Source organism: Phascolarctos cinereus, unplaced genomic scaffold, assembly GCF_003287225.1.
Source record: "Phascolarctos cinereus isolate Bilbo 61053 unplaced genomic scaffold, phaCin_HiC Scaffold_2;HRSCAF=192, whole genome shotgun sequence".
Classification (NCBI taxonomy): Eukaryota; Metazoa; Chordata; class Mammalia; order Diprotodontia; family Phascolarctidae; genus Phascolarctos; species Phascolarctos cinereus.
The window spans coordinates 89,817,414-89,831,269 of NW_027555625.1; the positions used below are offsets into that span (position 1 = coordinate 89,817,414).

Sequence of the window (13,856 nt, forward strand, 5' to 3'; positions counted from 1 at the left end):
ATTCAATAAGCATGTTATCACTGTTATTCTACTAGCAAACTCCCCTCAAGTTGGCATCAATTCATCAATCACTTCTTCTTGTTGCTAGTTATTTAACCAGTTCTGAGTTTACTTAAGTTACTTAAGCTTACTTAAGTTAAAATCCCTCTATCTTGCCTATGATGACAAAATAGACTTTATTGGGGTGAGTTGGTGAAATCTAAGCATTATGATGATAATAATGATCATGATGATAGTGATAATGATGTCTAAGTCATTCCCGTGATCTGCTGTTACTTTAATTTGTCACTCAGTCTGTGATCTTATTGATGAAGGTCATTGGTGTTAAGCTGAAATAGAAATGGGGGCCATTAACCAGACATAATTATCCTTTGGGGCCATTTGTTGACTTAATTTTGAAATTAATGTTTTATTGCATTTTTAATTACTTTGTTAAATATTTTCCGTTTATTTTAATCTGATTTGGTCTGCACTCAGGAGTATTGTGGACCACATGTTTGATACTTCTGTTGTAGGTGATCCAGAGATACATTGCACATCTGAACCATGCCTATGCAATGTACCTGTATAATAGCCCCATCTGAGAAGGAAATTAAGTTCATCTGGCATAACTAATTTTTTAATGAACACCTGCTGATTCAGTTGTCATTGCTTCTCTCTCCAAATGTCCACAGTCCATCTTGTACAAGTAACATAACTTCTGAGTTTTCTGTTAAATTGTACTGACTTGTTCTCAAAGTTTTACTATTAGTAGTGTTTTTATACTTGCAAAGAACTGAGTCAATAGAGGAGAAAATAGAATAAGTAGAAATCTTTTCTTTTCCTGTATATTCTGCTTTGAAATCTTTTAATTATTTGCAAATGGTAGGATTAATGTTTCCATTATACACTTAATGTTTCATATGTTTGCTTCTTATTTCATTCATTTGCAGTGAAATAAAATTTCAGTTTTAGCATATCCCTTAAGATTTTCTGTAGTAAAGTTTCACTAGTGTAAAGTTACTTTTATTTTATTTTATTTTTTAATTTAATTTTTTTTTTATTTTTGGTGAGGCATTTGGGGTTAAGCAGCTTGCCCAGGGTAACACAGCTAGTAAGTGCTATGTGTCTGAGGTCAGATTTGAACTCAGGTCCTCCTGAATCCAGGGCTGGTGCTCTGTTTGCCGTGTCACTTAGCTGCCCCACAAAGTTACTTTTAAAAAGCATATCTTGACTATGTGACACTGGGCAAGTTGCTTAAAACTGTAGGTTTTAGAGCAGTTGCTCATCTGCATTGGAAGAGCATTTCTTTGCTGGGAGTTCATTATACAGGTGAAATAATAGACCTGGACCAAAAATCACCCCCAGAATTTACCCCTCTTTTTTCAGAAACCAGACATTTGGCTTAAAGTCTCCAGTGTGTTAGTGCCTTTAGAATTATATTCGTGATTATTTTTGTGACTTTCAATTATGTGTTGCAAGATTGCCCTTCTAAAAATTCTAACAGTGAAATTTTTCAACCTATTTTTCTGCAACCTGACTGAACTGAGTTATTTAAGACTTTTACTTATTTTTTGTTTTTGCCATTTTTGAAGACTGAAGCAGCACCTTTAAATTGTTCTAATTTTCATTTCTCTGTTTATCAGTAGATTTGAATATTTAAGAAGTGATTGCCTCATGCTGGCTGTCTCATGAACAAGTCCTTTCATTTCTCATTGCTCTACACAGCATCCTAAGATTATAAATTTTGGAGATTATTAGAGTGAATTTTTTCATCTAGGAAATCACAGGTCCCAGACCTTGTCTTTATCCTTATAATTTATGCATCCATTTAAACATTATCTGTACCTACTCTTTGATCATTTTTTTCAATTGTGATTTAATTCCATTAAATAATTATGTAATTAGTGTTTTTCAATGTAGCAACTATAAGATCTGTTATAAGAACTGTTCTAAGATTTCTAAATGTTCTTTCCATACCAGTCAAAGAGCCATAGGTATTCTAAGCCTTTTAAATTGTTAAGTAGATGTGACAGAGCTCTGGTTGAAAGTGGCTGAGCAAGTAGATTATATAACCATTTTTGGGAACATGTATGCATGTTTGAGAGAGAAATTTTGCATAATTTAAGCTTTTAGAACAGAGTTCAGTGTTTGGATAGGAATTTGACTAAATTTCTTTCTCACCATTCAATGGTTCATTTTAGTGCTTTGTCTTATGATTTTGAATGAATGCTAATCAATATGTTATTAGTTAGGATACATAAAACACAGAACATATTCTCACTTTCTGGAGTAGCATTCTTCCTGCAAGCTCTCCCTTATATTTGCCTTCATCTCTGAAATTTACCCTGTCAGAAACAAAATCTTGATACCATATTTCTTGGTTTATAGTATAAGACAAGCACATATCCTCAGTTATTTTATAAGAGAATAATTTGGCTTTTTTTTCCATTCTTTTTTTTTTTAAAGGCAGTTGGGGTTAAGTGACTTGCCCAGGGTCACACAGCTAGTAAGTGTCAAGCGTTTGGTCTGAGGCTGGATTTGAACTCAGGTCCTCCTGACTTCAGGGCCAGTGCTCTATCCACTGTACCACCTAGCTGCCCCCAATAATTTGGCTTTTTAAAAAGCTTCCAATCAGTTTTGAAAAACTGATTAAAATTAGTGACTTGAATAAATTTGGTCTTTACTCAAATTTTTATTTGATACCCATTTCTTTCCCCAACCCCATATTAGTGGTTTTCAAAATAATACTGCAAGAGCTGAGATTTCAAGGGTGTCTTATGTGTGTATGTGTATATACATATGTATGCACATATGTATGTTATATATGTTTGTACATACACACATGCTGGTACAGTTTAGTAAATGTTTATTTCATTAAAAATACTTTTCAGTCATATTTATTAATGTATAATAAACCTGGATAATATTAGTGTTTTTAAATGAGGTAGAATGTTGTGGCCGAGCTTTTCACAATTTGAATCATTTTTTATAGATATACATTTTTCTTTTTAAATTGAAACACCTATGTTGTTTTTTTTTCCAGATTCAGTACTAAACATGGGTGCATTTTTGGACAAACCCAAAACTGAGAAACACAATGCTCACGGTGCTGGGAATGGTTTGCGTTATGGTCTAAGCAGCATGCAAGGATGGAGAGTAGAAATGGAAGATGCTCATACAGCGGTTGTAGGTATTCCTCATGGCTTGGAAAACTGGTCGTTTTTTGCTGTTTATGATGGTCATGCTGGATCTCGAGTGGCAAATTATTGCTCAACACACTTATTAGAACATATTACTAATAACGAAGATTTTAGGGCAGCAGAAAAACCTGGATCTGCTCTTGAACCTTCAGTGGAAAATGTTAAGAGTGGAATCAGAACTGGCTTCTTGAAAATTGATGAATACATGCGCAACTTTTCAGATCTCAGAAATGGAATGGACAGGAGTGGCTCAACTGCAGTGGGTGTTATGATTTCACCTGAACATACCTACTTTATCAACTGTGGAGATTCACGTGCTGTCCTTTATAGGAATGGACAAGTCTGCTTTTCAACCCAGGATCACAAACCTTGCAATCCAAGGGAGAAGGAGCGAATCCAAAATGCAGGAGGCAGTGTAATGATACAGCGTGTAAATGGTTCATTAGCAGTTTCTCGAGCTCTGGGGGACTATGATTACAAATGTGTGGATGGCAAGGGTCCTACGGAACAACTTGTTTCTCCAGAGCCTGAGGTTTATGAAATTTTAAGAGCAGAAGAGGATGAATTTGTCATCTTGGCTTGTGATGGGATCTGGGATGTTATGAGCAATGAGGAGCTCTGTGAATTTGTTAAATCTAGGCTTGAGGTATCTGATGACCTGGAAAAAGTGTGCAATTGGGTTGTGGACACTTGTTTACATAAGGTATGTAAATATTGCTTCTAATGAACTGTCACATTGGGTTTGAAATGTCTAACCAGTAAAATTTAGAGCAAAGGTCTGAGATTAAAGATTACATTCGGAGAGGCTTTTGTCCCAAAGGCTTTTGTTAAACACAGTTGACATTGAACTGTTTTGCTGTCATTTTCTACATGACGGTGGATGGTGGGGAGTTCATAAAGCTCCCTAAACTTAATGTAATTGTTGGTGGGAATAATTATAAGCTAAACTTGAAGTTTGTACAGGTTGGGTTGTTTTAGGATGTGTTTCTGTGACATAGCCAAACCTTCACTGTAGGTAGTGATTCTAAGTCAGACAATCAGACAGTCATCTAGCATTTATTAAGCACCCATTGTATGTGCTAGGCTCTGTGCTAAATGTTGGGGATATAAAGAAAGGCAAATAAAATAAAACACAATTCCTGGCTCTCAGGGTGCACATGGCTTAATGGGGGAGACAGCATGCAAACAGATAAGTATAAACAGGATATGTACAAGGTAATTTGACATAACCTCAGAGGAGAGGCACTTTTATTAAGGAGAATTGGGAAAGCCTTCTTGTAGGAGGTGAGACTGTAGCTGAAACTTGAAGGAAGCCAGGAGGGAAAGATGAGGAGGGGAGGTTCCGACCTAGGAGGACAAGCTAGTGAAAATACTTGGCACTGGGAGATGGAGTGTCTTGTGGAAGGAATAGCAAGGAGGCCAGCATCCCTGAATTGTAGAGTTATGTGGAGAGGAATAAAGTATAAGAAGATTGGAAAGGTAGAAAGGGGCCAGATTGGGAAGGGCTTGAAAAACCAAATAAAGGATTTTATGTTTGATTCTGGAAGGTGATAAGGTGCCACTGGAATTTATTGAAAGGGGAACAGGCAATGATATGGTCAGACTTTCACTATAGGAAATGTTCCAAGGATGGCAGTTATCAATTAATATTAGGTGATTTCCAGTTACTTTGTTTTGATGATGCCAGTGCTCTTAAATTTTTTCTTTTAACTATTGTTCTTTCTAAAAGTGGTTGCTTTTTGAGTTTTTAAAAGTTCATTCATGTATTTTTCAACCGAATTTTAGTTTTAATTTCTTCACTCCTAGCAGATCAGTTATCTTGGTGTTACGTTTTCTGTGTGGTTGGTTGTAGGTCACAACCTAGCAATGCCTTTTTAAATAACCTCACATTATTGAAGTATGCATTTTTTTCTGTCACACTCTAAAAAACTTTTTTCTTTATAATATATTTATTATCCTCATACAAGTGTCTTTAAAATGTTATTATGACAAACTTTTCATATCGCTTCCCTTAATAATCGGGTTCATTATTTCAACCTCAGGCCTTTTTCTTTGTTATCTTTTTTGTTTGGCTTTTTAATTAACCCAGCTATATGTAATTCTCTGTTCTTTTCCTATGTACACATTTCCCCCTCCACCATTTTTTTCTAACTAGTTGTTTCTAATAGAGTGAGAATTACTGAAGACTTTTTTTTCTTTCTATACTCTATAAGTTTTTGTAGTAAGATGAATAAGACTAATCTTCAGCTTTTTTAGAAACCCAGATTGGTCCATTTTATAGTCGAAACTTGACATTCTATGTTATTTGCCCAGTGTAAGGTTTTTTGTTTTTGTTTTGGAGCTCTGCAACTTTTTTTGAGTAGAGGATCCATAGAAATGTGAGAATTGGAGTTCTGTGACTTTGGAACACAGTTTTGTAAAATCTGTTATTTTTGTGACGGGACAAAACGTACTTGAACCTAACTGATCAGCAGCCCAGAACTTCTGAGCAAATCGCCTATAATGTGTAATGTCATAGGATCTTTGAACCAGCCAAAGAGCTTCCTTTAGCTCTTCTGTGTTCTACTTGATATGTGGGTATCAATTTTGTTGCAATCTTGCTTTATATTTGCCAAGGACTGACATGTGCTTTGTCTCCTTGATACCTTGTTTCTCTTTACAGAATTCTTGGCCTGAACACCTGGCTACATTTTTGCCCACTTTGTTTCTATGTTTTAAAAATTTTCAATCTTACTTTGTAAGTGAGGTTTATTTCTTCATATTGTATTTTCTTCTTTTATCAGCCTCTACGGTATTTATGCCGTGATTCTTTTTGTGATTCTTTTAGTAACTCTACTGTTGTCTGTTATCTAAATTCCTAGTAACTATTCCATTTTTTAATTTATTCAGTGGTAGTTTGGTCTCTTGTTTGGTTCTGTTCTAGACTTATGCATTGTCTTATGAGTAGTCTGAGCAAGACACCTGTAGAGCATTTATTGGTTGATTATTGTCAGTTTGAAGTTAAAAATTTAGATCTACTGTAAACTGAAATAATTATAGAAAAGATCAGTGAAAATCTTAACTTGAAGTGCAATAACACTGTTGTAAAGCTTCAGAGTTTGTGGTAAACTGCTGTTAGAGAAGGAAATCGTAGGGTCTGTGATTCTATTCAGTCTTTAAAAGCCTGTATCCAAAAATATCTTTCCTAAGGTGGGAGAACATACTTCTTTTCCCTGGAGGTAAATATTCATGCACTGGACTATCTGTTTTGTGTCAGGAGCCTGTATTAATTTTTATTTATATCTTTATACCTCACAGTATTTATGCATAAGTTAGGTGGCTATATTTTAATCTCTCCCTGCCCTCTCCACTATATAAGAAATCAAGCATTGTGGGTGGCTAAAGAAAATTTTGGTGAATGTATCTTTCATTAACTTCTTTAGAAGTTAGGTTTTCTTGGGAATTTGTGTTTGTGTATTAAGCCCCTTGCTTATGGGTAATCACTGGAAAAAAAAAGATTTGTCTTAGACCAGGTGGATTTAAGAAACATCACTGCATTGAATATTGGAGGAAGCAATGTTTTTTAAAATGTCCTTATTTGCAGCTTGGGGTTAGGGTTGAATTATGCTTTTAAGAATTGTTGAAGGGCAGCTAGTGGCGCAGTGGATAGAGCACCAGCCCTGAAGTCAGGAGTACCTGAGTTCAAATCCATCCTCAGACCAAACACTTGACACTTACTGGGTGTGTGACCCTGGGAAAGTCACTTAACCCTGATTGCCTAAAAAAAAAATTGTTGAGTACCTACTGTATGTTAAGTACTGTCAAGTAATGGGGAGATAAAAGAAATGTGGGGTATATCCTGAAACCAAGAGTCAAATGGAGGGTTAAGTGCCTCAAGTAATAATTATTGTAAGTCAACAGACATTTATTAAATACTTACTGTGTGCCTGGCACTGGCATTTTTAATTATAAGAGTTATTAGGAATGAGTGATCCTTTTATTTATTAAATATTGTTGTGATAAGTAAATCCAAACAAACTCAACAAACATACCCACAAGAGACATTCTAGGAAAATAGTTAAATGAAACAGCAGAAGAAAGTGAATCTATGTGAATCCTTATGCTTTTGTAGCTCATTAAAAGAAACGTAGGATTAGGATATGTACTTTAACAAATTTAGTACCAACATTTCTTTGTTATATTAACCCTGAATTTTGTTGCCTTCAAATGTTGTCTTCATTCATGTAGCTATAGTTGCAGTGTTTTCCTGTATCTTTTGTTCTGTTGAGAAATATATTTTGCTGGAGTATTTGGAGGAGGTCTCATCAGGAAATAGGATTTGAAATAGATTGGGATTTGAAAGAGATTGAAATTTCAGGTTTTAGGGAGTTAAAAAGTAAGCCTTTTTAGGGAGCTGATATGAACAGTATGAGAGGAAGTATGGATCCAGAAGAACAGTTTCATCCTAGGGACAGTAGCCAGCTGTTTAGTGTAATAGAAAAGGCTGGAAGTGGAAAGCTTCTTGAGGCCTAAAATAATGGCCTAGAATATAAAAATGAAGTTTTAATTTTGCTGTATAGACAAGCGGGATCCATGGAATGTTGCTGGGAAGATTAGGTATGCAGTGAGTGTAATTTTTTTCAAAGAAAGTTTTGGACCCCAAAATGGATGGAAAAGATTGAGAGGAGACAAGGAGATAGGTTTAGAGGCTATTGCAGTAATCTGCATGAAAAGTGAGGCATTTAGTTGTGACCTAAACTTTAGTGGTGCTAGTAGGAGTAGAAAGGAATGGTTGTAGTGATTTTTTTTCCCTTCAAATGAAGAGTCTGTCAGGTATGGGAGATTGCTGAGAGGGGGGAAAAGATGAAATTTTGATCCTCGGTGATTGGAATAGTGGAATACCATTTAGAGGGTGAATCCATTCACCCACTCCTGCTCTTGGAAGAAAAAACATTTTGCTCCTCTTCCCCCCCTTTCCCCAAATGTTAATTGGGGAGGGAGACTTAGGAGCAGAGTTGGCAGGATAGGTAGGCATTTCATTCCTGGAGAAGTCAGTAGAGAAATGATTGATTACTTTGACAGTAGTGGATATTTTCAACTTGCTGGTTGATGCAGGCACTCATTGGTGGGGATCTTGAGTTATATACTTAAAGATTTGATTTTTGGAATGAAAGTAAACTACTTTATAGTATCCTGACATTTATTATAGAGAAATATAGATATTACAATTCACAGTTCTCATAATCCAAAGGTAAAGCTTTGCACTAAAACATCAAATAGGATATGGACTGGACCTGTGATTTCATTGACAGAGGAAAACTTGAGTGAGAGATCTTTGACACCTTCTTTGAAATTTGGGACTTGCCTAGGGCTCCAAGAAGTTTAAATGACTCTGGTCACTTATCCAGTATGTGTCTGTTATATAACAGAGTTCTGTGGTGAATCATCTCTAAATTAACTGCTTTGTAAAGCCAGATTTTCACATGTCGCATTCCTATATTTTTACATATGTAGTTCAGGTCCTTTATTGCTTTTACTTGGACTATCGTGATAGCCTATTGCCTCAAGTCTTTTGCTTAATAAATACTTGTTGACTGATCTCTAATTTAGGAACTGTGGAGGAAACTGGATGTACATATAAATGAATAATAAATACAAGGCAATCAGAAGAATAGTAGTAGCAGCTACAGGGATCAGGAAAAGGTTCATGTAGAATGTGGTGCTTGAGCTAAGTTTTGAAGGAAATACCTCTGTTCTAGCATGTTCCCCAGTCACCTCTCTGACTGTAAATTGCAGAAGTGCAGTCCATTTGCAACGATGAAGGTAGTTCTTATACTGGAAGTTCCTACAAGGGTGAAATCACATATTCCAAATGCAGTTAAAAGTTGCCAGTACTTATAGACCCTGACAAATAATGCTCTTTAAGATAGGGTATTGTTATAAGAACCTAGACTTTAAAATTTTGAGATATTTGCCTTATGGAATTATGTCTTAATTAAATCAGCTACTTGGTTATTCATGGTAACTGAGGCATAGAGATGGTTGAAGCCCATTGGTATTTCTAAAATATTATATTACTTAGTTTCAATATATTCCTCCACTAATATCTTAACAAAATTTCTACTGACTCATAAAACTGGTTTGCTTATTTAATTTTCCCACCTACCATCTGTTGTAGATACTAATGAACATTGAAATTGCCAAAAGGCAGATAAACAAGAAGAGAAGGACCAGAAACAAGACATCAGTAATTGCTACATACTGGATCTTCAATCCCTGAATCATTTTGGAAAATTCACTGTCTTTAGAAGTAATACCCTCTGTAGTTTTATTGCTCTTTGTATTGGTTTTTCTAAAGGCAAAGACCAAGAATTTGTGTTGCATTACTACATGGTGGGGCAGAGGAATTTTTAGTTATTCTAGTCAGTCAGGTAGTCTACCAACAAGCATTTATTATGCTATGTTCTAACAGCATATCTGACACTGTTCTGGAGGCTTAGAATGAAGATAGGAACAAAAAAGAAAAATTGTCTCTGCCCTCATTCTAATAGAGGAAGACAACACATGGAAGATGAAAATGAGTGAGGGAAAGGAGGTACCTTGTGGGGAGCATTATGGAGAAGTCTGGATTGCAGCCTGATGAGAAATGAAGAGAAAACTGGCCTATGCACCCCCCTTAAAATGGAGTTTCTATGAGGAGCTAGTCAATCAGAGAGAGGGCTAAGAGGATTTTTGAGGTGTGAAGGAACTGAAATGATCCTACAGGATTTCTGAAGGATCAAAGAATAGTTCAGTTCATAACTATTGATGTGAACATAATGAATTCAAAGCATTTGTTTCATTAAAGTAAGTCATTTGTGTTGTACTTTTAAGGTTGATAAAGTATTTTCTTCCCTGCAATCTTTTGTGTTAGGTAGTAAAAGCATTACTGTCTCCATTTTTCAGATGAAGAAACTGAGGCACAAAGTATGAAGTGACTTGCCAAGATTCACACAGCTAATAGGTTGCAGACATATTTGTACTTGGCTCTTATAAGTTCAAGGGATGAGTACTTTTCTTTTCTTTTCTTTTCTTTTCTTTTCTTTTCTTTTTTTTTCTAGGCAGTGGGGTTAAGTGACTTGCCCAGGGTCACACAGCTAGTAAGTGTTATGTGTCTGAGGCCGGATTTGAACTCAGGTACTCCTGAATTCAGGGCCGGTACTCTATCCACTGCGCCACCTAGCTGCCCCAGATGAGTACTTTTCTCACTACACAACAATTCTATCCCATAAATTGTAATTATTATGTTTATAAAGATATGATGAGAAATTATTTGCCACCTTTATACTTATGAAACATTAAGAGAAAAATATATTTGTCTAAACCCCTATCTTGAAAAATGTTTACGTATTCCTTCATAAAGGTTTTTATAACTTCATTGAGAATATTTCTTGTTCATTAACTGACAAGCTATTCCTAACTTAAAATTAACAATCAGGAAATTATAAGCTATGAAGGCGATATGATTAACTTCTTTGAATTAAATGAAGAGTACATGGGTTATGATCAGCAGCTTTTATTTCACTTAGTAATTCAAACAACTGATAATTTGATAGGAACTTATAAAAAGCAAGTAAGATATTCAAATGTTTATTATTGATACAGTACTGTAACTTCTATATTTGGCCAAGTACAAAATATAAAGTTTTAATTAATAGAGAATTAGAAGTACAGGTAAATGTAAAAGTAGAGCGTTTGGATGAATGCTTATTTCTTGTAGGCAGTTGTCTATTCTGCCTACTAAGTCTTTGTTTATATTTGAGAGAAATGCTTTGTAATTGCTTCCTATTATATTGTCTAAGATCAAGGGGGTACTTTGTGGACTTTTGGCTGGCTTATCAGGTGGCACTTTTAACTCGTGTTTAAGTCTCCTTGGCTTTAGAACAACAGGGAAGCTTTAAAAGTATGGTTTTAGCATCATACTAACTTTTGGACTCTTGTATATTTAACGTAGGATGGGTGGATGGGGCATAATAAATCAAGAGGTAGAGAGGCTTAGCCCCATGTAGAATATTTGTCCCCTTTGTTGTAATCAGCCCTGCCTCTCTAGGTTATGTTATCCTAATGTTTTTTGTTTGTTTTTGGTAAATGAATAAACAGCCAGAAAGATAGGTGTTTAAGTCAACCATTTTTTATATTTCTGTAGTAATTAATCATCCCTAGTTGCCTTAAAGCTTGTCTCTCTTTTTCTTAGAATGGATTTGGAGGATACTTGACAAATTTTAATTTAAAATTTTTTTATTTGAAAACCTTGTAGATTTTATAGCTATTCTTCATCACAAAAAGGAACTTGATAAACCAAGGTTAGAACATCACACTTGATTGATTATAAAAAATCACAGTGACCTGGATTTGCCACTTACTATCTTTGTGACCTTGTACAAGTCACTTCACCTCAGCTTCACCTGAAAAATACTGTTCTCTGAGGTCCTTTCTAGATCAAAATCTATTTATATTTCTAATCACAGAGCCTGAAATGGCATAGATTGCAGAGATCATAGTATGCAAAAGCTGGAAGAGCCCTCAGAGATCATCAAATCTAGTTCTTTTTTTTTTTCAGATGAGAACATTCAGGCCCAGATCTACAGTAACAAATGCCCAAGGCAGGATATTAACACCAACTTCTCCAGTTTCAAGAACTCTTCCCTCTATAGTTTGTGTCCTCCCCATAATGTAATCCCTTCCAAGGGATTCCAAGAATCCCTCCTATCTCTGCCATCCCAGACAAGAAGACACTGAGTTTTGGTTGAGTTCTGTTGATGAAAAACCTGCCAAGATGGCTGATTGCACTTAGAGACAGCTCTTAACTGTTAGGAAGTTGGCTTTTTTTCCTGGCCAGTTAAATTGCCTAGCAGTTTGCTCCCCTGTAACTTCAACTTTATGTTCCTAGCTCTGCCCTCGGTGTGGGCCAAGCAAAATTTATTATTTTCTAGAAGACAGCCTTTTGTATTGCTCAAGATCCCTATGACCAAATTTTCCCTTTTAAATTTTCTCTGTATTAAACAATCACAAGTCCAGTGCCCTTAACAGTTATTCATCCTCTCTTAATATAGTGAAGGGTAATAGAGAGTAAAAAACCAGCCTTTAGATTTAGTGATGAAGACGTTGTTGGTGTTTTTGAATAGAAGATGGTTAGTAAAATGATATAGTTAAAAAAAAACAGGTTGCAGAAGGTTGAGGAGTGAGTAGGTGGTGAAGCAGCGGATAACTGCTTAAAGGACTGACTGAATTTGGGGTCAATTAAAAGATTCTTTATTAAAGAAAGATCCCGGAAGTTAGCGCTGATTCTGAAACCAGCTTTTTAAAAAAAATGAGAGTAAAAAAATTTCCGACAATAAAAGCCTGTTTCACTGGAATCAAATTTAGCGAACCTTGTCAGATTAGTTCAGCTTTCCTCATAAAGAAATACTTGAAGAAACTAAGAGCAGGAAATCTCTGGTGTACCATTTCCCATCTACATACAAAGAGGCTGATCTCTTCTCCCCTTTGAATTTGTTTGGCTGAGAGGTCTGGTCTGTTTTCCAGTCAGCAAATTGTGAGTGGGATAGAGCTAAAACTAACTCGGATTTGATAGAATCCTACAATTTGCCATCAGTCTTCTTCCTCAAACAGAGATCTTCACCCTCACCTCTACTATAGCACCTGGAAGATTAAAAGAAGATACCACTTTGTTCTTCACACCTTGCAATACTCTCTCTTTATTTATAGAAGCTTTTGTGTATGTGTTAAATACGTGAGGAATATGAATTTGTATAGTATTAGTCCTGTAAATCTTGCTTAAGTCTAGGTGATAAATAGATGGCTGAAAGCTGTTACTATTTATCTCTCAAGATAACAAGAAAGCTCTTTCCAGAATTACTCAGGAAGTCATCACTGTTAGGACATTAGTTTCTGAGACCTGAACATTTGAGTACCTAAAATAAACATAGACTGGATATTTAGTTTCTGTTCTGCAGATATCTTTTGTCTGTTTTAACTGCTTCCTAATATTGCTTGCTTGCTTGCTTCCTTTCCTTCCTTCCTTCCTGCTAGGCAATGGGGTTAAGTGACTTGCCCAGGGTCACACAGCTAGTAAGTGTTATGTGTCTGAGGCTGGATTTGAACTCAGGTCCTCCTGGCCCCAGGACCCATGCTCTATCTATTGCTCCACCTACCTGCCCCCCCCCTTTTTGTGTGTGTGTTGCCTAGTATTTCACTAAAAACTTTAAGCTATAATATTAGAAATAAGATTCTATGGATATTTGGCTTTTAAATTCTTTGTGTGTGTGTGTGTGTGTGTGTGTGTGTGTGTGTGTATGGCAAAATTCTGAGGATGGAAGCTGAGTAGTTAAAAGAGTTTGGGTAACCCTTTGATACCATGAGTTATACAATAATGATATAAGAATAAAATTCTTTTTAGTTCAGATTCCAGAAAGGCTCTAAAATTGTCAAATGGAATATACTTCAGACACAATTCCCTAGAAATATTATTGATTCTGTGGTATGATTGAAAAACTATTTGTTTTGTAAAAGTTCTTATTTTTTTTATGAATAATGTAATTGGGGAAATGTTTCAAGAATTATGGTTTCCATGTTGGAATGAAATAGGTAGGTGTCCTTCATTTGGAGGCACTAATCAGTTAGGCAGTAGGGATGTGGCTCTGTATCTACCCCTCA

At 35.7% G+C, this 13,856-nt stretch overlaps 1 protein-coding gene across 3 annotated transcripts in view; it reads left to right on the forward strand.

Annotated features, from left to right (window-relative positions):
- The window catches only part of PPM1B (protein phosphatase, Mg2+/Mn2+ dependent 1B), an 80,888-nt gene that overhangs the window by 46,367 nt on the left and 20,665 nt on the right, over positions 1-13,856 (forward strand). For all 3 annotated transcript variants that reach the window (XM_021001331.2, XM_078149498.1, XM_078149499.1), the window contains exon 2: positions 3,026-3,885. In XM_021001331.2, the coding sequence (XP_020856990.1) occupies positions 3,040-3,885 (846 nt within the window). In that variant the 5' untranslated portion in view covers positions 3,026-3,039. The remainder of the gene's footprint in view (positions 1-3,025; positions 3,886-13,856) is intronic.